The 24,029-nt window shown below is 43.4% G+C and overlaps 1 protein-coding gene across 2 annotated transcripts in view; it reads left to right on the top strand.

Annotated features, from left to right (window-relative positions):
* rhg15 (Rho GTPase-activating protein 15) overlaps positions 1–8,223 on the top strand; it is a 70,143-nt gene extending 61,920 nt beyond the window's left edge. Inside the window, 2 exon segments of one of the 2 annotated variants that reach the window (NM_001140026.1) lie at positions 502–607; positions 7,261–8,223. In NM_001140026.1, coding sequence (NP_001133498.1) covers positions 502–607; positions 7,261–7,444 — 290 coding nt within the window. In that variant the 3' untranslated portion in view covers positions 7,445–8,223. 2 annotated transcript variants of the gene reach the window in all.
* The last annotated feature ends 15,806 nt before the right edge of the window (positions 8,224–24,029 follow it).

Below are 24,029 nucleotides of genomic sequence, written 5' to 3'. Positions count from 1 at the left end.
TTTGATTGCAATCAAATAAAGTCTCACCATTCTCATTGAAACACATGCACAGTGTTTGAGAGAGTTCATTGGTGTATTCTTTTAACCTATTAAAGCACAGTGTCCTGCATACACTATCAGGAGAGGAGTGTTACCCATCAGCCATCATAACATGATGGATTCTACCAATTTATAGAGGTCATAAATCAGATACAATGTCACCAAACAGTTTACTGTCTCTCTAAGGCTTTCGCATTATGGGTAAGGGCCCATCTGACATCCCATTGAAGGGTTGGAGACCAGGACATTCCCGTGGGACAGCTAATTGGTCAGCCATTAAGTGTTGTGTTTCAGTAACACTAAGGCTCTAATGGCTTCCAGTAATAACAATAATGATCATCCATTAACACACAATGTAAAGTCTCACTAACTCTTGAATTGAATGTGTATAATCAGACAAACATCTACATTTGGATTTTCAATCTTTATAGTGTTATTCCCCAAACTCTTCCTTCTGAACAGAGACGAAGGAATGCAAACAGAAGGTACAGGTGATGAAGAAGCTAGTACTTCAGCTCCCTAAACCCAACCAGGACACCATGAGAGTACTCTTCAGACACCTGCAGACGTAAGTTCACAGCCTTTCATGCCATTGGAGCACTGCCGCAACATGTTGTTTTTTTAATGTCCAGAATTCGGATGCATTGTACTGCACTGTTAGGAACACAAGCATTTCACTACACCCGCAATAACATCTGATAAATATGTGTATGTGACCAATAACATTGGATTTGATTTGTAGAATAAAGCAGGCGAATGGTACTACAATAGCTACTGATAGAACTCATAAAGTATCTTATCTATTAGTGTTTAAAAATCTGATTGACAACAGAGGGTCAGACTAAAACATCAACCTCGGTAGAAAGTTTATATGACCCTCCTATCCCCCTTCCCCCACACGACCGAAGCATCCTGGCCCCATGTGTACAGGGAAGGGGGAAATGACCTCAGTGCTGCCTGCCTGGCCTCGGTCCACTCTGACAGTCCTGGCCAGGCTAAAGGGGCCATATGGCTAAACCCATGTCCCAGGAGAGGTGTTCTCTCCCATCTTACCCATATTTACCACCCCACACAGGAGGCCAAATGAATCATTTTAGATTGATGAGCCCCTCCCTAACTGGAACATACCCCTTGGCTGCAGCAGAGGACGGGTGTGTGTGTGTTTGTCTGTTTGCTTCCGAATGCCAGGTCCCTCAATTAGTCCCTCACTCATATCCCCATGCAGAATCGCCTACAGAGATACCCCCGAAGAATCTCTGTCTCTGTCTCTCTTTCTCTCTCTCTGTCTCTTTTGTTATCTCTTTCTTTCTCTCTTACAGCAATGACACACCTAAATAAAGGGTTTACGTTTCCCAGTCCTATTTCCTTCTCCTGCAGCTCCTTTATGCAGTTTTGCATAAGATAATATGTTGAATAATAGTCCATTGACAGATTTTATGAGGATAAGTGAAGTAAAGTTACTGACGCATTGTTTTGCCCAAACGGTTTCACTGCAAGGGGATTGTGGGGACAGAGTAAATCCCAGGCAGTGCCTCCAAGTCTGTCCCTGCCACAAAATGACTTCCCCCTGTCCTCTCACCTTGCAAATTATTAAGCCAGAAGATGTCATGTGACAGAATGGCAGGAGAAGGGGCCCCTAGGGACCAGATCCAGGACTTTGGCAGCTACACCTCCACCTTCTGATGTGGTTTAAATGTTATTCACCTCTTTCTCTCTCTCCCTCTCGCTCTGTACTGCTTTCACTCCCAGTCCCACTCTCTGTTTCTAGGTGCGTGTCCCCAATCTAAATTACACAGCAGACCACAGTTAATTAGGATCATCTGTGAATTATTTATTTAGTTATTATTTGCCTTTTTTTCTGCCAAAGAGAGGACCAGGTATAGTATAGTATATTTTCTCTGAGATTGCGAGAGGAGAGAAAGAGAGGAGATACTGAGAAAATCTTCTAAAGACAATTAGAAGAAAAGAATGCGAGTACAGAGTTAAATCTGAAAAACACTTATCAGCATGTTTCCTCATCAAAGATTTCAAATGAGATTACAAAAAGGCCCTGTGGAGAAAATGTGTTAATGTGTGTGTCCCTGCCTCCCACATTAAACGACTTTTGTTCCAAAATTAAGAGTGGTTTGTCATCCAAGACTTCACTGAGCAGTTTTATTTCGGTCTTGGCTGGGTTGACCGTGCCTTCAGTAAATGCAAAAGTCTATGAAAATTTTTCACTGCTTTGTTGTGGCTTCATTCTCTGCTTGTGTGGAACCAGTGTTCCTCTTTCTCCGTAATCCACGGGGGCTCACTTCAATATGGAGCCGTGTACTTGAATTGTGATGATGTGGTCAAGGAAAGCAGATTCTCTGAAGGGTACCTTCACTTTTTTTTATTTATTCTCCTATTTTTTATTATCTTATTTATTCTCCTATTTCATTTTTTTTTTTTGCACTGCTGTTCATGGTACCATTTACTACAAGGGCTTTAAAAAAATCCATGGGTCTGTTTTCTGTCTTTCAATTGTTGATGACCTTACTGCTGAGTGGAAAACAAACCTTTGGATGTAACGTCTCTAGGGGTAGTAAGAAGCCACAGCCGAGACAACGGGTGCTTCTGGAGCAGAATGGATGGCATAGATCTGTCTAGGACAGCTCTTATGATTGGCTCTCAACTGCCATTTTCCCATGCAGTGTTTTGTACCCACAGTGCACTGAGAAGATGCTCACTGGAAACTTTTCAACACTTGAACAAATGTTTGGTCCCATGGGGTATTTTTAGTTCAGATCAGATGGGGCACTGTCTGTTCACTTTACGAGACTGACGCTTACAGTTTCAACCTCCGAGCCATAGACCACCCCGCGTCACCTCTCCTCCGCACCCCACCTCCTCCTGCTCCCAGGCCCAGTCTCCTCTCATCTCCTCCTCACCTCAATTTATTATCTGTCTCATGATCCTGAAGGAGTCAATGATCCTGACCCAATTAGGAGGAGGAGGAATGAGGGTAGGAGGGACGCCATCATGGTCCAGCTCCCATTTTCTGTCATGCCCTGCTTGGCGAAATGAGATGCTAATTAATTACCATTGGCATCTTGGGCCATGCACGTCAGCTCATGTAGGAGATATCAACCCTTCGTCAGATCAAATCATGAGTGCCCTCTGGTCACCTCTCAGGGTACGGTAGGCTGGACACTCACTGCTGATAGCGGTGCATGCCCCCATGGGATTATGAAATCATTGTGTCAGTTGCAGTGTTACTGACAAGTCTTTATGTAATGTTTGGGTGTGCAGTATTTCAAGTCTGATTTTGTTTTCTGCAGGAGTAGTAACAGTAGAGGTAGTACATGTAGTAGTAGTAGTAGTAGTAGTAGTAGTAGTAGTAGTAGTAGTAGTGGTACAAGTAGTGGTGGTAGTAGTGGTGGTGGTGGTGGTAGTAGTGGTGGTGGTGGTGGTAGTAATAGTAGTAGTGGTGGTAGTAGTAGTAGTAGTAGTAGTAGTACAAGTAGTGGTGGTAGTAGTAGTGGTGGAGGTATAAGTAGTAGTAGTAGTAGTGGAGTACACGTAGTGGTGGTAGTAGTAGTAGTGGTGGTGGTAGTAGTAGTACAAGTAGTAGTAGTAGTAGTACAAGTAGTGGTGGTAGTAGTAGTAGTAGTAGTGGTGGAGATTGAAGTAGGAGTAGTAGTAGTGGTAGTACATGTAGTGGTGGTAGTAGTAGTGGTGGTGGTAGTAGTAGCGGTAGTAGTAGTAGTAGTAGTAGTAGTAGTGGTAGTACACATAGTGGTGGTATTAGTGGTAGTAGTAGTAGTAGTAGTAGTAGTGGTGGTGGTAGTAGTAGTAGTAGTAGTAGTAGTAGTAGTAGTAGTAGTGGTAGTACACATAGTGGTAGTAGAAGTAGTAGTAGTAGTAGTAGTAGTGGTAGTACACGTAGTGGTGTTAGTAGTAGTAGTGGTGGTGGTGGTGGTAGTAGTGGTAGTAGTAGTGGTAGTACATGTAGTGGTGGTGGTAGTAGTGGTAGTGGTGGTAGTAGTAGTAGTAGTAGTAGTAGTGGTGGTAGTAGTAGTAGTAGTAGTAGTAGTAGTAGTAGTAGTAGTAGTGGTAGTAGTAGTAGTAGTGGTTGTGGTAGTAGTAGTGGTGGTAGTAGTACAAGTACTGGTGGTAGTAGTAGTAGTAGTGGTGGTAGTGGTGGTGGTGGTAGTAGTAGTAGTGGCAGCAGTAGTGGTAGTGGTCGTAGTAGTGGTGGTGGTGGTAGTAGTGGTGGTGGTGGTGGTAGTAGTAGTGGCGGTAGTAGTAGTAGTGGTTGTAGTGGTGGTAGTAGGTAGTAGGTATAGTAATCAGCATGGTCAGAGGAGGAGGAGAGTAAGAGTATAGCTAGCTAGAGTAAGCATTTCAACACTAACTTATAGCAGTTTCCATTGTGCAGTGTCAGAATGACCATACAGAGCTTAGCTAGGTGATCTATTCCTCCTGTGAATATACAGTGGAATTACTTGAATAATTGAGTGGCCTTATTTGAGATCATTAGTGAACCATTGGCTATGAAAATCCAGACCCTTAGATCATCGCAGTGTTCTAATATTAAAACGTGGATGGTCAGACAGGCAGAGAACAGTGATGTACTGTACACAGGCACAGGGCTGAGTTTAATTGCAGACATAAATGGGAAATGATGGTGTGTACACATTGTAATCGGGTTTCACTCTGAGACACACCCCAAAACACTTAGTCACATGGACACACAACACACAGACATACACACAGCATATCAACTGCATGAATAGATACTGTATTTGCCAGGCAATTAAAACTGTATTTACAAGGTCAAATAAAAAGCACTCACTCATCATATTGTCATCCACATGCTCAATTATTTGCATTCAGTAAACTCTGTTTTTGTCACTCATCCCCTTAAATAGATCTTCACACAAATTCTGATGGCCCATGCATGTGGTGAGAGTGAATCTGTACTGTAGTTATGCTTTGGTAGCATTGATAAATAGGTGCCAGGGAATTTTACTTCCTGCAATTACGTTCCCACCTGTGAACTTAAGAGTTCACGTCTGGAATCAATTATGGCACTTTTCCCACAATAGTCCAAAACGTCAGCGTTTTGTAACTTATAGCATTATGGCACTGGTAGACACTGTTCAGTACTAGCTACTCTGTTATTGCTGCTACGACCACTATTATTACTACTATTGCATTATTTCTATACATAAACTACCACAGTACAAGGCTACATCACTACACATTCGCTCTGACACAGTATCATGATAGCATATTTTATGGACAAGTATATATAATGTTTACTCAAAGTGAGATGAGGATAAATATTCATGATGTCAGGTTGGATCATCGTCAGGCCTTTCTATCCGTAATGAGGTTGAGAAGTATGCATGGCATGTGCCCACGCCACATGCCCACGCCGGGTCGATATTATAATGACATATGGCAGAGCAAGATGTTGACCATCACATACGATTAACGATTTAGAGACATTTTTCCATTGGTGAGGTACAGCCTGATCCTGACCTTTTCAGAGAAGCTTTTTATTGACATACCGTAGACTGTACACTAAAATCATCTGTTTAGACAGACTATCTCTAGTGTGAATGTCAGTCCGTCTGAAATGCCTATCGTGATTGCTCTCTTGCATACCTGTATATCTGCCTTTACAACAGCTACATGTTATGTTGACTGAACTATTTAGGTAGTTGTCACAAAGAATACTAACTCCATATACTGAAAAAAAGCAAAAAAAATGCTATGTTTTTTTATAATACATGTTCACTAAATGTGTACGCCGCTGTGACGCTGGAAAATATACAGGCTCTTTTTTATTATTTAACAATAATTTAAAAATATATATTTCAGCCATAGATAACATAATTTAGGGCTTTCCAAAAGACCAGCTTCAGACGCCGCAGCAGAGCGCTGAGAGCAGAGCAGACCAGCCTGGCACTTTGACAATACCTTTTGGATGCAATTATCAGCTGAGAGGCCGTGTGTGGATTTGTTTTGAGCATGGAGGGACCCTATCCCACCTCAGAACGCTTCGTCAAGAGCCCACAGACAGCTTGGAGATGCGCCCCATGCCACAGGCCTTCCATCCCATTCCAGGCCTCACTCCATAATGGGCCCAGAGGCCTGTGGGTGGCAGTCTCCTCCACGGAGGGAGTAGAGAGAGGAGCGGAGTGAGTCCCCCTGCCTGGGCCTACTTGGCGTCTTTGTCCCAGAGCCAAGGCTCAGCTCAGGGAGAATGCTTCTCAAAAATACTATCACGTATTCTGTGCTTTACCCCGGAAAGTAGTCCTTATATGCACCCTGCTTAGCGTACTGCATAGCGTACTGCATAGCGTACTGCTCATATCAAGATAATGGAATATATTTCTGATGGATTATGGCAAAGGAAGAAGGCGAGGCAATCTGTAAAGTAAAACAAAAGCGGGTCACTGGGGTACCGAAACACAACCCAGCCGAGCCGCACTACTTCTTGACACAATGTCCGCTTAACCCGGAAGCCAGCCACACCAATGTGTCGGAGGAAACACTGTACACCTCGCTACCGTGTCAGCGTGCATTGCACCTGGCCTGTCACAGGAGTCGCTAGAGCGCGATGGGACAAGAACATCCCTACCGGCCAATCCGGGCGACGCCCCATGGGTCTCCAGGTCGCGGCCGGCTGCGACAGAGCCTGGATCGAAACAGGATCTCTAGTGGTACAGCTAGCACTGAGATGCATTGCCTTAGACCACTGTGCCACTCTGGAGGCCCTTTCTTCTTGATTTCCTGATACCCAGGATTCTCCAGACATCTCTACACTGAAACTCCATCCAGATTGATTTAGTAACTTTCCCTATTCAGATACATAGAGTCAATGGATGTTCTTCAGTTCACTGCCGGTGCTGAACGTGTGGTATGAAGTGAGCGGTTTAGTTGTGGCTGAACCTGGACCTTTGAATACACAAAGCTGGGTGCACAAATTATATACAGTGTTGCCAATACTGAAATAGGAGATGCCTTCAACAGGGGCCATTCAAGGGTAAAAATCTGCCTTGCTGACAAATCTGGTGAATGTATGTAGAAATTATCCACCATCATCCAGTGAAAATGAGATCTCTTTTTGTGATAATCATTGATGTTGACTTGAAAAACCAATCTTGTTTCATGACTTTTTATGAATTTATCCCATTGTTTCAAACTCTTATTTTCCCAGATAATTGAACCCTTCTCTCTCTGCAGGATTCTGACGTGCTCGCAGAAGAACCTCATGTCGACCCAAGGCATCAGCATTGTGTTTGGCCCGACACTCATGTGGCCTGAGTTGGACTGTGGGAACATGGCGGTTAACATGGTCTATCAGAACCAGATAGTGGAGTTCATCCTCATTGAGAGCCCAGAGATCTTCGGCCTGCAGAAGAAGTGATAGGGACATTTCATCTACAGCTATGGATGAAACAGACAAGAGGACTTACTGTGCCTAAAGCTTGGAGCGAGTTGCTAGTATTACTGTAATATATTATTAATAGGGAGGATGTACACCTTATGTTAAAGTGTTAGTCATTTAAAAAGGGGACATAATTTATATTTTATTATAAACTGGGTGATTCGAGCCCTGAATGCTGATTGGCTGACAGCCGCGGTGTATCAGACCGTATACCACGGGTATGACAAAACATGTATTTTTACTGCTCTAATTATATTGGTAACCAGTTGATAATTGCAATAAGGTACCTCGAGGGTCTGTGGTATAGGGCCAGTTTCCAGGCACTCCGCGTTGCATAAGAACAGCCCTTAGCCTTGCTATATTGGCCATAGACCACACCCCCTCGGGCCTTATTGCTTAACTATATCACTATTATTTCTGTCAGTTTGAACCCAGTAACTAAACTGTATTTTAGTGAATTAGTAAATCCATAATAGTAAAGGAGGGTATTTTGTGCTCTGATTCGTCCATTAACTTTTACTGCACAGTTATCATGAAAGAAGTACGCACACAATAAGTGATGCTATGTTGAGTTGTTTGTGCATACGTGTGCCTGTGTGATGCATTCAAGTGTTTTTATTCAAGTCTTTGAATGAGCATCATCCTAAATACCAACTCCAAACTGCAGCCGTCTGTGAGTATCTGTTTTTTTTATATTCTATGCAAATAGGGCCTGTCTCAGACACATTTGGAAATTAAAAAGAAGCCTTTGAATACGAGCACTGAGTTTGGTTTTATCAGATACGTTGTAGGAAACCACAAGCACATTGGAAAAAGTCTCCCTTTCTTCTCCAATTTCAAGATTCAGTTTTAGGGGTTAAACAAACAAACAAACACATACACTCACACTCACACACACACACACACGATGAGATGATTACTTTCAATTATTTTCTATGACTAACGACCACTCATCAAAACATAACTAATGGAGTTGTTCCTGAAATAAAGCAGTCAATCACAGTGTAGATGAATGGGAGGGATAGCAGAGGAGAGAGGAGCATACACAGCATTTGTAATTTAATGGTGATCACAGGACCCATGGCATATGTCTGTCAGCTCCTATTATCCGGCCCTGCTTCTCAAAGCACAGCTGCAATTAAAACAGGCGCCCTAATCTAGACTTGTGTAATGCCATTTAAATGTGTCCCTTTTAAAGTTCACATCATGTCCCCATAGTGTACACGGTGAGACCCTTATTATATGTGCTTGATACTCTCTCTTAAATATTTGTGCAGTGCAGGTTACTGGGACCTGACAGAATAAATGATAAGATAATCACATCTGATTTGTATTGTGTGAATTGAGCTAAATATCAAAGCCATCACACATATCGTTGCCACCAGTACAGTAGTTGTGCCAAACATCTCCTGATGTTTGGCACAACTTTCTAATTTCTTATTTCAAATTCTAAGAGAAGAATTAATTCCTGGATATTTGATGAGATTCATGATAAGGCTTTAATCTCAGATAAGACTTTGTTCAGGCTTTTAATCAGTAGGCTTGTTTTGATTGGTCCAGACTGATCCAAAGCTGGTCAGCAACACCACTTCTTCATTGGTCTGGGCCAGAGGGAGGGTGGGCGAATCAGCACCCTCTGCTGGTCACTAAAGGAAAAGGCAGTGTCACCCACACACAGGTGTTCCCCATCTCTCTATCAGAGCACAGCTGCTTCACCCCTAATTATACGCCTAGAGACCACATGAAACATACTCCCTGTCTGCTCACAGTATGTGTTCTCCGGGAGCAAAGCTTTGTTGCTCTGAGAGCTATTTTTGACTTTAAAGACCGAACAGGAGATGCATTGTGAGACAAGCAGGTAGGTCTACCGACAATGCGGATTTGCAACCAAAGGAAAATTGTTATTCGGTTGTCTTACTGTAGTTGTGGATCTTTCAGCCTGTCTAAATATCAGTATGATGACAAATCAGTAACTACAGCAACAACAGAACTGCAGCTGTCCAGGTGTCCTAAATCAACTTATTATACCAGAGAACATCGCTGTCCAGGGGTCCTAAATCAACTGGTGTTATACCAGAGAACATCAGCTGTCCAGGGGTCCTAAATCAACTGGTGTTATACCAGAGAACGTCAGCTGTCCAGGGGTCCTCAAATCAACTGGTGTTATACCAGAGAACGTCAGCTGTCCAGGTGTCCTAAATCAACTTATTATACCAGAGAACATCAGCTGTCCAGGGGTCCTAAATCAACTGGTGTTATACCAGAGAACGTCAGCTGTCCAGGGGTCCTAAATCAACTGGTGTTATACCAGAGAACATCAGCTGTCCAGGTGTTATACAAGAGAACAGCAGGTATCCTAAATCGGAGGTCCTGATCGCTCTGGAGCAGATTTTCTTCAAAGATCTCTCTGTACTTTGCTCCGTTCATCTTTCTCTCAATCCTGACCAGTCTCCCAGTGCCTGCCACTGAAAAACATCCCCACAGCATGATGCTTCCACCACCCTGCTTCACCAAGTGATGGTGCCAGGTTTCCTCCAGACGTGACGGTTGGCATGCAGGCCAAAGAGTTCAATCTTGGTTCCGTCAGACCAGATAATTTTGTTTCTCATGGTCTGAGGGTCCTTTAGGGGCCTTTTGTCAAACTCCAAGTGGGCTGTCATGTGCCTTTTACTGAGGAGTGGCTTCTGTCTGGCCACTCTACCATAAAGGCCTGATTGGTGGAGTGCTGCAGAGATGATTGTCCTTCTGGAAGGTTCCCCCATCTCTACAGAGGAACTCTGGAGCTCTGTCATAATGGGGTATTGTGTGTAGATTAATGAGGAACACAATTAATTAAATACATTTTAGAATAAGGCTGTAATGTAACAAAATGTGGAAAAAATGAAGGGGTCTGAAAACTTTCTTAAGCCACTGTATAGAGGAAAGGATAGAGGTATACTCTAACCCTACGAGGTCCGGAGGCTGCTGGTTTTCTGTTCAACCTCATAATTAATTGTACCCACCTGGTGTTCCAGGACTAACTCAGTCCCTGATTAGAGGAGAACAATGAAAAAATCTAGTGGAACTGGCTTCGAGGTCCAGAGTTGAGTTTGAGGGGTATAGATGCTGGTATAGAGGTATAGATAGTGGTACAGATGCTGGTATATACAGTGAGGGAAAAAAGTATTTGATCCCTTGCTGATTTTGTATTTTTGCCCACTGACAAAGAAATGATCAGTCTATAATTTTAATGGTAGGTTTATTTGAACAGTGAGAGACAGAATAACAAAAAAATCCAGAAAAACACATGTCAAAAATGTTATAAATTGATTTGCATTTTAATGAGGGAAATAAGTATTTGACCCCCTCTCAATCAGAAAGATTTCTGGCTCCTAGGTGTCTTATATACAGGTAACGAGCTGAGATTAGGAGCATACTCCTAAAGGGAGTGCTCCTAATCTCAATTTGTTACCTGTATAAAAGACACCTGTCCACAGAAGCAATCAATCAATCAGATTCCAAACTCTCCACCATGGCCAAGACCAAAGAGCTCTCCAAGGATGTCAGGGACAAGATTGTAGACCTACACAAGGCTGGAATGGGCTACAAGACCATCGCCAAGCAGTTTGGTGAGAAGATGACAACAGTTGGTGCAAATGGAAGAAACACAAAAGAACTGGTAATCTCCCTCGGCCTGTGGCTCCATGCAAGATCTCACCTCGTGGAGTTGCAATGATCATGAGAACGGTGAGGAATCAGCCCAGAACTACACGGGAGGATCTTGTCAATGATCTCAAGGCAGCTGGGACCATAGTCACCAAGAAAACAATTGGTAACACACTACGCCGTGAAGGACTGAAATCCTGCAGCGCCCGCAAGGTCCACCTGCTCAAGAAAGCGCATATACATGCCCGTCTGAAGTTTGCCAATGAACATCTGAATGATTCAGAGGACAACTGGGTGAAAGTGTTGTGGTCAGATGAGACCAAAATGTAGCTCTTTGGCATCAACTCAACTCGCCGTGTTTGGAAGAGGAGGAATGCTGCCTATGACCCCAAGAACACCATCCCCACCATCAAACATGGAGGTGGAAACATTATGCTTTGGGGGTGTTTTTCTGCTAAGGGGACAGGACAACTTCACTGCATCAAAGGGACGATGGACGGGGCCATGTACTGTCAAATCTTGGGTGAGAACTTCCTTCCCTCAGCCAGGGCATTGAAAATGGGTCGTGGATGGGTATTCCAGCATGACAATGACCCAAAACACACGGCCAAGGCAACAAAGGAGTGGCTCAAGAAGAAGCACATTAAGGTCCTGGAGTGGCCTAGCCAGTCTCCAGACCTTAATCCCATAGAAAATCTGTGGAGGGAGCTGAAGGTTCGAGTTGCCAAACGTCAGCCTCGTAACCTTAATGACTTGGAGAAGATCTGCAAAGAGGAGTGGGACAAAATCCCTCCTGAGATGTGTGCAAACCTGGTGGCCAACTACAAGAAACGTCTGACCTCTGTGATTGCCAACAAGGGTTTTTAGAACATTTTTGACATGCATTTTTCTGGATACTTTTGTTGTTATTCTGTCTCTCACTGTTCAAATAAACCTACCATTAAAATTATTTACGGATAATTTCTTTATCAGTGGGAAAACGTACAAAATCATCAGGGGATCAAATACTTTTTCCCCTCCGACCCTGTCATACCACTATCTATACCTGCAGCTATACCACTATCTATCTATACAACTCTCAATACCACTATCTATCTATACCACTATCTATACCAGCATCTATACCACTATCTATCTATACCACTATCTATACCAGCATCTATACCACTATCTATCTATACCACTCTCTATACCAGCATCTATACCACTCTCTATAACACTATATATCTATACCACTATCTATACCTGCAGCTATACCACTATCTATACCACCCTCTATACCACTATCTATCTATACCACTATCTATACCAGCATCTATTCCACTATCTAGGTATACCACTCTCTATACCAGCATCTATCTATACCACTATCTATCTACACCACTATCTCTCTATACCACTATCTATCTATCCCAGCATCTATACCCCTATCTATCTATACCACTATCTATACTGCTATCTATACGAGCATCTATACCACTATCTATCTATACCACTCTCTATACCAGCATCTATACCACTACCTATAACACTATATCTCTATACCACTATATATACCTGCAGCTATACCACTATCTATACCACTCTCTATCTATACCACCCTCTATACCACTATCTATCTATACCACTATCTATACAGCATCTATACCACTATCTATCTATACCACTATCTATACCACTATCTAGGTATACCACTCTCTATACCGGCATCTATACCACTATCTATCTACACCACTATCTCTCTATACCACTATCTATCTATCCCAGCATCTATACCCCTATCTATCTATACCACATGGTGACATCCTGGACTAGTCCAAAGAGTTGACACTCTGAATCTGCCACTTTAAAGTCCCTTTGAATGTCAGAAGAACCTGTATCAAATAACACATTAAAGTCCTACACCCAGAAGAGTTGTTTGACAGGTAATAAAGTAGTATTTCTGGAGTAGGCCATCATTGTAAATGTGAATTTGTTCTTAACTGACTTGCCTAGTTAAATAAAGGTTAAATAAATAAAATACAACAAAAATTCAAAATAAGATGTCCTAACTGCTTTCATACTCCCCATAAGGCTGGGTGGAAGATCTGTTGTGGAAGTACTAATCAGTTCCTTGTAGAGCTTTTTTGAGGAAGAGACAAAGAGAAGGCTACAGCCACAGGAGTCTGTCTTTCTGATGAGCACACGTCAAATCAAAAATGTTCCAAGCTAAATCAAGATCATTGCATCCTCTGGTAGGCCACCAACCAACTATTGTATTTGTCGAGGCACAAACATGATTTGTATACTATCAGAAAGCCTTGCTCAGTCAGCATATATCCATGTACTGAATGTACAGATAATCCACATAGATACAATTGTAGCTGTGTGGTACTGTACAACAGCGTTCACATCAGTTTCCAATCAGACAACTGCTTTCATACTCCCCAACAGCACTTTTCTGTTTATACATTTGAAAAGCCAATGCTAAGACTCTGCCATGATGGAATGTGCGCTTTCTTTCCTCTCTTTAGCTCAGCAGAGATAAGAGAACATCTGTAATTATGGGAAAGGCATTTTTCTGCATTTTATTATTCTCTAAATCAGATGCCTTGGCAGACCGACTGGGAGAATGATGGGAGAGTGACATACTTAAACTAGCTTTGTGGTTGTGTGTTTCACAAAATCTCCACGGAGAATAAAAGACAGAACGAGCTCCAGCTTTGGGTGACCTCCCTCCTGGCACGCAGAGACACTTTCAAAGACCAAACGAGCCCGGCAAGCCACCAATGCTTTCAGCGCCACATTACACTCTCTACACAACTTCTGACAAAAACCATGAAGGCGGTCTTGGATCCGAGAGACTGAGAGTTTTTGCTGCGTGGGAATGTTTCATCCATTAGCTTGTTTTGTTGAAAGGGGTTGACCAAATGTAGGACGAGGAGCATGGAGGGTATTCTAAACTAATCTGCAACATATGTATAGAAATATGAACAGGTCAGTATTATTAATAGGCACAGTAGGTAGTATCCCTTTAGGTGCAGGGTTAACTGCAGAGTGGTCTGTGAATAAGGGAGCGGTTCAGAGGAATGACTCTGGTTTCAGCTTGGGATCCCTCTGTCCGACTCCATCCCCAACATGTGAGTCACACTACAGTACAGGGGGGACGGTTTGTTTTCCTTCTCCCAGCCAAGCCTCTGTGTGGTGATTTCATATAATAACTTTGTCAACCATTCTGTTTTGGAATAGCTCCCCTCTTTGTTCCTTTTTGAAAGAGCTTCACGGCAACAGACATCTGCCTTCTTTCATTGAAAAAGAAAAGTCCTTCAAAAAGTGAGATGAGGCAAAACAACACAGTGTCCCTGTGAAACACATGCCACGTTCTAACCACCAGGCCCATTAAAACACAGCCTCAGTAATACAGTGTCCCTGTGAAACACATGCCACGTTCTAACCACCAGGCCCATTAAAACACAGCCTCAGTAATACAGTGTCCCTGTGAAACACATGCCACGTTCTAACCACCAGGCCCATTAAAACACAGCCTCAGTAATACAGTGTCCCTGTGAAACACATGCCACGTTCTAACCACCAGGCCCATTAAAACACAGCCTCAGTAATACAGTGTCCCTGTGAAACACATGCCTCGTTCTAAACACCGGGGCCAATAAAACACAGCTTCAGCTCCTAAAGAACATGACAGCATATTGATAGCATATGACTGTCACTTGAGGAAAAACACCTTCATTTTTTAAATTGAACTTCTTGTCAGGGAACACTGTCACAGAGAAATCCAATGGTCCATATGGCTACAGTAAAAAGACTGGAATAAGCGCTAGCTGGGCTCTGCTAATTACTCTACCCTTAATGCTGCCTCTCCTGGGACAGGGCTCATCTGAAGCCTCATGGAGAATTGAGGCTCGCCTTTATTTAAAAATGTATTTGCTTTCCTCAAGAGTTGCATTTTTAAATAACTCCCCGGATTTCTGTGACAGTTGCAGAAGTCCTTTGATCGGCCTACACTTGGGTTAAGGTTTGATTTGCTGAATTCAGTTTCCATGTGTGGTAAACGAAGTCGCCACTTCAAAGACTGTTCTTTATTTATACGTTTATCTATGTGATTTGATGCATTTTCTGTTTCCTTTATTGTGTTCTAGGAACAAATGTGGCAACACAGCATGAGTAGTAACGACTGGCATATGGCACAGTAAATAACTGTAAGGAACTATACAGTTAACTGGGAAGCACTTTATCTTATGGTACTTTTTCTACAGTCTCTTTACATGTTATAACATTCACAAATCATAGCTCACAACTGCCTGATATTGCATGCTATTAAATGGTGGTTATTATTCATAGGTTAACACTAGTGGAGGCTGCTGAGAGGAGAACGGCTCATAATAATGGCTGGAACGGCGCGAATGGAACGCCATCAAACCATGTGTTCGATGCATTTGATACCATTCCACTTATTCCACTTCAGCTATTACCATCCTCCCCAATTAAGATTCCACCAAACTCCTGTGGTTAATACTGCATAATTACAAAAAAAAGAGGTAAATACCTGATTAACAACTGATGGATTGCATGTAGCGAATAGATTTTTGTCAAAGACCTTGACAGTTATAGTAAAGCCATTAGAGAGATGATCAACATATGTATTCATCATCTCACTCAGTCGCCACAGTGACATAACAGGTCTTCTTATATGGAAACATATATCAGATGTCATGAGGAAAACAGTTGCGTCTTGTCCATATCCACATGAACATTTAAAAAACACATTTCCCAAGACCAGAGATGGTCTTTCTTTTAGTTTGTCATTCCATGCTGGAGGTGTTGTTTCAGTCTAAACTCAGACGGCCTCAGAACCAAGAGGACAGAATGGGACAACCAGGCTTTCGCCTGATGCATGAAATTAATGTTGCTGCACTTTGTTGATAATCAAAATGCCCCAAACCAAAATGTTCTTACTTACCAAATTCAAATAGCAGACCTCCATGGGTTGATAAATTGGATTTCCATTGATTATTTTGGTGTGATTTTGTTGTCAGCACATTCAACTATGTAAAGAAAAAAGTATTTAATAAGATTATTTCATTCATTCAGATCTAGGATGTGTTATTTTAGTGTTCCCTTTATTTTTTTGAGCAGTGTATATATATATATATATATAAAGTGAGTTTTCATTTTAATATCCAGAATAATACCGTCCATCAAATAGGCAAACTATCTGCAGGAGTCAGTCATTTCTTGAAAAATTGCATCAGCCTTTGACATGAGGAAAAATGATATCACCCTAGTTCATGGATGTATGGACGTCTATTTCATTGTGAGGCTAAGACAAATGAATAAGCCAGGGCCTCCAGAAACAATGATGCACTCATCTAATCGACCTACACATTAAGGAATGAACTGTTTTCCCTTTATTTGACCCGTGGCAGAAAGATACGACTAATTACCAGAGAAAGAATGATTCTCACTTGGCTGTATGTATACTGCTCCAAAAAATAAAGGGAACACTTATTATTAAACAACACATCCTAGATCTGAATGAAAGAAATAATCTTATTAAATACTTTTTTCTTTACATAGTTGAATGTGCTAACAACAAAATCACACCAAAATAATCAATGGAAATCCAATTTATCAACCCATGGAGGTCTGGATTTGGAGTCACACTCAAAATTAAAGTGGAAAACCACACTACAGGCTGATCCAACTTTGATGTAATGTCCTTAAAACAAGTCAAAATGAGGCTCAGTAGTGTGTGTGGCCTCCACGTGCCTGTTTGACCTCCCTACAACGCCTGGGCATGCTCCTGATGAGGTGGCGGATGGTCTCCTGAGGGATCTCCTCCCAGACCTGGACTAAAGCATCCGTCAACTCCTGGACAGTCTGTGGTGCAACGTGGCGTTGGTGGATGGAGCGAGACATGATGTCCCAGATGTGCTCAATTGGATTCAGGTCTGGGGAACAGGTGGGCCAGTCCATAGCATCAATGCCTTCCTCTTGCAGGAACTGCTGACACTCCAGCCACATGAGGTCTAGCATTGTCTTGCATTAGGAGGAACCCAGGGCCAACCGCACCAGCATATGGTCTCACAAGGGGTCTGAGGATCTCATCTCGGTACCTAATGGCAGTCAGGCTACCTCTGGCGAGCACATGGAGGGCTGTGCGGCCCACAAAAGAAATGCCACCCCACACCATGACTGACCCACCGCCAAACCGGTCATGCTGGAGGATGTTGCAGGAAGCAGAACGTTCTCCACGGTGTCTCCAGACTCTGTCACGTCTGTCACGTGCTCAGTGTGAACCTGCTTTCATCTGTGAAGAGCACAGGGCGCCAGTGGCGAATTTGCCAATCTTGGTGTTCTCTGGCAAATGCCAAACGTCCTGCACGGTGTTGGGCTGTAAGCACAACCCCCACCTGTGGACGTCGGGCCCTCATACCACCCTCATGGAGTCTGTTTCTGACCATTTGACCAGACACATGCACATTTGTGGCCTGCTGGAGGTCATTTTGCAGGGCTCTGGCAGTGTTTCTCCTGCTCCTCCTTGCACAAAGGCGGAGGTAGCGGTCCTGCTGCTGGGTTGTTGCCCTCCTACGGCCTCCTCCACGTCTCTTGATGTACTGGCCTGTCTCCTGGTAGCGCCTCCATGCTCTGGACACTACGCTGACAGACACAGCAAACCATCTTGCCACAGCTCGCATTGATGTGCCATCCTGGATGAGCTGCACTACCTGAGCCACTTGTGTGGGTTGTAGACTCCGTCTCATGCTACCACTAGAGTGAAAGCACCGCCAGCATTCAAAAGTGACCAAAACATCAGCCAGGAAGCATAGGAACTGAGAAGTGGTCTGTGGTCCCCACCTGCAGAACCACTCCTTTATTGGGGGTGTCTTGCTAATTGCCTATAATTTCCACCTGTTGTCTATTCCATTTGCACAACAGCATGTGAAATTTATTGTCAATCAGTGTTGCTTCCTAAGTGGACAGTTTGATTTCACAGAAGTGTGATTGACTTGGAGTTACATTGTGTTGTTTAAGTGTTCCCTTTATTTTTTTGAGCAGTGCATAAGTGGAGGGGATGGGATAGGGAGTGACAACAGACCGCCAAATGTATCACCAAGACATGGAGAGATCACGGTACGTTGATTCTCATGGGTTAGGTTTTGTGTAGCCTTTCTCCTTCCTTAGCTACCTTACTACAAAGTAGACTGTACAGTATGTCACCTTCTAAAACTCTCTGGAAATATACTGTAACAAAATACTATAAAAGTGATTTGATAATTATGTTCTTATCAGAAACTAATAAACATGGAATATTAACTAAATAAAAGGTGGTGCAAACAAACACGTCAGTAATGTTTCCATCGGACTTAAGTTGGCGATATTCAGTTTTCCAAAATCAAAATGGGGAAAGTGGTCACAAGTTGGCTGTTTTGAGTGAAACAGTCTGTGGCAAAGAAGGGGGTCGAGTGATAAATGGCAGATATGTTATGGCAGAACTAATAAACGGGCTCTGCCCGATCACTAAAATGGCCACCCCGATCAGAACTACAGATCACAAAATGGCCGACTGCCAAAACTACAATTCCCAGAAGCAAGGGGAACCCTCAGAAGGTGGAGCCGACTCACAGATAAAAGGTCAAGAAAAACCAGGAAGAGAGAGAGAGGGCGGGAAGGATCTATGAACCATAGAGAAAGAGACAATCTACATTGGCTGGATTTACCGTGTACGAGCTGGACTGTTTTGGACTTACCTGTTGGCGTTTAGACCTGGACCTACCGAGAACCAGATTTGTGTACCGAACCCTGCTATCCTTGACCTTACCTGCGGCCTGGGTGGACCAGGACAGCGAAACAAACACACAGGTACTGTCATGTTCGAAATAACTTTAATTCTGGGCTGACTTTGGTGACAGTTTCCCACGTAATTTGTGACAAACGCTCCTAACTTTTAAGAGGTTTGCCACAAGTCCTAGATCAACAAATCAAAACACACACACACACACACTTTCAGATTACACAACTCCTACACGCACACACTTTCAGAACACACAACTCCTACACTAAACACACACACAGGCAGTACACATGACACCAACTGTTCAAAGCAACGTGTATTAACAGGCCAATGAAAAGGTTTAATGCATTCAGTGTTTTATGGACTCTGTTATAAAACCTTTATGAGTGGGGTGGCATTTTGCGAAGGGGAGACGGCGGCATTGTTATGGACTTCACGGCGTCGTCAGGACGTGAACTGGGTCTGTTGTGGCTGCCCTGCTAGTCTATGGCCACTAGGAGCATGATGAAGACTGCACGGATGAAGCGACTATAGGAGTATGGAAAAGAGGTCATGGGTAGAGGAACAGTGGATGTGAAGTAGATATTAAGGCCAAGGTTAGGCTTGTGGTTGAGGCTAGGGTTAGGGTTGAACAGGGATGTGAAACAAAGCCAGGGTTGTGGTTAAGGTTAGGGTTGAACAGGGATGTGAAATGAAGCCAGGGTTAGGGTTGTGGTTGAGGCTAGGGTTATGGTTGAATCAGGATGTTGATGTGAAGCTAGGATTATGGTTGAACCGGAATGCTGACATGAAGCTGGGGTTAGGGTTGAACCGGGATGTACCATGAAGCTAGGGTTAGGGTTGAACCGGGATGTTGACATGAAGCTAGGGTTAGGGTTGAACCGGGATGTGGACATGATGCTAGGGTTAGGGTTGAAGCGGGATGTTGACATGATGCTAGGGTTAGGGTTGAAGCGGGATGTTGACATGAAGCTAGGGTTAGGGTTGAACCGGGATGTTGACATGAAGCTAGGGTAGGGTTGAACCGGGATGTGTCATGAAGCTAGGGTTAGGGTTGAACCGGGATGTGCCATGAAGCTAGGGTTAGGGTTGAACCGGGATGTTGACATGAAGCTAGGGTTAGGGTTGAACCGGGATGTGCCATGAAGCTAGGGTTAGGGTTGAACCGGGATGTTGACATGAAGCTAGGGTTAGGGTTGAACCGGGATGTGCCATGAAGCTAGGATTAGGGTTGAACCGGGATGTACCATGAAGCTAGGGGGTAGGGTTGAAGCGGGATGTTGACATGAAGCTAGGGTTAGAGTTGAACCAGTATGTGCCATGATGCTAGGGTTAGGGTTGAACCGGGATGTTGACATGATGCTAGGGTTACGTTATCAATACTTTCACATCTTATCTGTTCACAATCAGGACAGAATAGAAACGAATCAGGTGTGAGGGATATTGATTAATTGATGGAAGGATGCATAATCCCAGCGTAAAAGCAGAGCTCAGTACTACGAATCAGGTTTGAGGAGCTAGCGAGGTAACTCTTGAGTTCAACCGGTACCACGAAAGTGGCTGACCTTTTAACCAGGTGCATTACTATGGCAACGAACGAACCTGATCCGGGGCAGGCTAACTCAGCGCTAACTCCATTTATCTTAAATGAAGTGTCTGAGCTACAAGTTGAGGACCAATGAAATCAGATACCCTCCGTCTAGCAAAGACTGTCATCATCCCTTTCATTTGAGGAAGATGACTGATGAAATATATTATTAATTAAAACTTCTTTGGGCTAGAGGGCAGTATTTTCACGTCCGGATGAAAAGTGTGCCCAAAGTAAACTGCCTGCTACTCAGGCCCAGAAGCTAGGCTATGCATATTATTAGTAGATCTGGATAGAAAACACACTGACGTTTCTAAAACTGTTTGAATAATGTCTGTGAGTATAACAGAACTGATTTGGCAGGCAAAACCCCAAGCACAATCCATCCAGGGAAAAAAAGTTTTGAGGTCAATGTGTTTTCCCTTAGCTTTCTATGGGAAGCTCTTTTTAATAGGAATATGCTTGCAGTTCCTATGGCTTCCACTAGATGTCAACAGTCTTTAGAAATTGGTTGATGTTTTTCTTTTGAGAAATGAAGAAGTATTCCTGTTTTGTTGTGGTGCCATATTCTTTCCATTTTTTAATAATGGATTTAATGGTGCTCCATGGGATGTTCAAAGTTATGGATATTTTTTTATAACCCAACCGTGATCTGTACCTTGATCCACAACTTTGTCCCTGACCTGTTTGGAGAGCTCCTTGGTCTTCATGGTGCCGCTTGCTTGGTGGTGCCCCTTGCTTAGTGGTGTTGCAGACTCTGGGACCTTTCAGAACAGGTGTAAATATACTAAGATCATGTGACAGATCATGTGACACTTAGATTGCACACAGGTGGACTTTATTTAACTAATTATGTGACTTCTGAAGGTAACTGGTTGCACGAGATCTTATTTAGGGGCTTCATAGCAAAGTGGTGACCAGAAACATGACCAAATACAAACAGTGTAGCTATTCCCTCCGCAAGGCAATCAAACAAGCTAAGCGTCAGTATAGAGACAAAGTAGAGTCGCAATTCAACGGCTCAGACACGAGAGGTATGTGGCAGGGTCTACAGTCAATCACGGACTATAAAAGGAAAACCAGCCCCGTTGCGGACCAGGATGTCTTGGTCCCAGACAGACTAAACAACTTCTTTGCTCGCTTTGAGGACAATACAGTGCCACTGACATGGCCCGCTACCAAAACCTGAGGGCTCTCCTTCACAACCTATGTGAACAAAACATTTAACGTGTCAACCCTCGCAAGGCTGTAGGCCCAGACGGCATCCCCAGCCACGTCCTCAGAGCATGCGCAGACCAGCTGGCTGGTGTGTTTACGGACATATTCAATCAATCCTTATCCCAGTCTGCTGTCCCCACATGCTTCAAGAGGGCCACCATTGTTCCTGTTCCCAAGAAAGTTAAGGTAACTGAGCTAAATGACTACCGCCCTGTAGCTCTCACTTCTGTCATCATGAAGTGCTTTGAAAGACTAGTCAAGGACCATATCACCTCCACCCTACCTGACACCCTAGACCCACTCCAATTTGCTTATTACCCCAATAGGTCACAGACGACGCAATTGCAATCACACTGCCCTAACCCATCTGGACAAGAGGAATACCTATGTGAGAATGCTGTTCATCGACTACAGCTCAGCATTTAACACCATAGTACCCACCAAACTCGTCATCAAGCTCGAGACCCTGGGTCTCGACCCCGCCCTGTGCAACTTGGTCCTGGACTTCCTGACGGGCCACCCCCAGGTGGTGAGGGTAGGTAACAACATCTCCACCCCGCTGATCCTCAACACTGGGGCCCCACAAGGGTGCGTTCTCAGCCCTCTCCTGTACTCCCTGTTCACCCACGACTGTGTGGCCATGCCCGCCTCCAACTCAATCATCAAGTTTGCAGACGACACTATAGTGGTAGGCTTGATTACCAACAACGACGAGACGGCCTACAGGGAGGAGGTGAGGGCCCTCGGAGTGTGGTGTCAGGAAAATAACCTCACACTCAACGTCAACAAAACAAAGAAGATGATCGTGGACTTCAGGAAACAGCAGAGGGAGCACCCCCCTATCCACATCGATGGGACAGTAGTGGAGAGGGTAGAAAGTTTTAAGTTCCTCAGCGTACACATCACAGACAAACTGAAATGGTCCAACCACACAGACAACGTGGTGAAGAAGGCACAGCAGTGCCTCTTCAACCTCAAGAGCGTCCTGTCGGGCTGTATCACCGCCTGGTACGGCAACTGCTCCGCCCATAACCGTAAGGCTCTCCAGAGGGTAGTGAGGTCTGCACAACGCATCACCGGGGGAAAACTACCTATTTTGCAAACTACCTCCCCGAGCCACTGCCTGTTCACCCCGATATCATCCAGAAGGCGAGGTCAGTACAGGTGCATCAAAGCAGGGACCGAGAGACTGAAAAACAGCTTATATCTCAAAGCCATCAGACTGTTAAACAGCCATCACTAACATTGAGTGGCTGCTGCCAACATACTGACCAACTCCAGCCACTTTAATAATGGAAAAATGTAGGTAATAAATGTATCACTAGCCACTTTAAACAATGCCACTTTTATATGTTTACATACCCTACATTACTCATCTCATATGTATATACTGTACTCTATACCATCTACTGCATCTTACCATCTTGATGTAATGTATCACTAGCCACTTTAAACAATGGCACTTTTATATGTTTTCATATCCTACATTACTCATCTCATATGTATATACTGTACTCTATACCATCCACTGCATATTGCCTATGCCGTTTTATACCATCAGTCATTCATATATTTTTTATGTACATATTCTTAGTCATTCCTTTACACTTGTGTGTGTATAAGGTAAGTGTTGTGAAATTGTTAGGTTAGATTACTCGTTGGATATTACTGCATTGTCGGAACTAGAAGCACAAGCATATCGCTACACTCGCATTAACATCTGCAAACCATTTGTATGTGACAAATAACATTTTATTTAATTTACATATGCATGCACCACTTTTCCGTTTTTAATGTATTTTTTAATTTTTTTAAATTTTTGAGTTATTTAAAAAAATATATATATACTGCTCAAAAAAATAAAGCGAACACTTAAACAACACATCCTAGATCTGAATGAAAGAAATAATCTTATTAAATACTTTTTTCTTTACATAGTTGAATGTGCTGACAACAAAATCACACAAAAATAATCAATGGAAATCCAATTTATCAACCCATGGAGGTCTGGATTTGGAGTCACACTCAAAATTAAAGTGGAAAACCACACTACAGGCTGATCCAACTTTGATGTAATGTCCTTAAAACAAGTCAAAATGAGGCTCAGTAGTGTGTGTGGCCTCCACGTGCCTGTATGACCTCCCTACAACGCCTGGGCATGCTCCTGATGAGATGGCGGATGGTCTCCTGAGGGATCTCCTCCCAGACCTGGACTAAAGCATCCACCAACTCCTGGACAGTCTGTGGTGCAATGTGGCGTTGGTGGATGGAGCGAGACATGATGTCCCAGATGTGCTCAATTGGATTCAGGTCTGGGGAAC

Source organism: Salmo salar, chromosome 21, assembly GCF_965601325.2.
Source record: "Salmo salar chromosome 21, fSalSal1, whole genome shotgun sequence".
Taxonomy (NCBI): Eukaryota; Metazoa; Chordata; class Actinopteri; order Salmoniformes; family Salmonidae; genus Salmo; species Salmo salar.
This window is presented reverse-complemented; position numbering and strand designations above follow the sequence as displayed.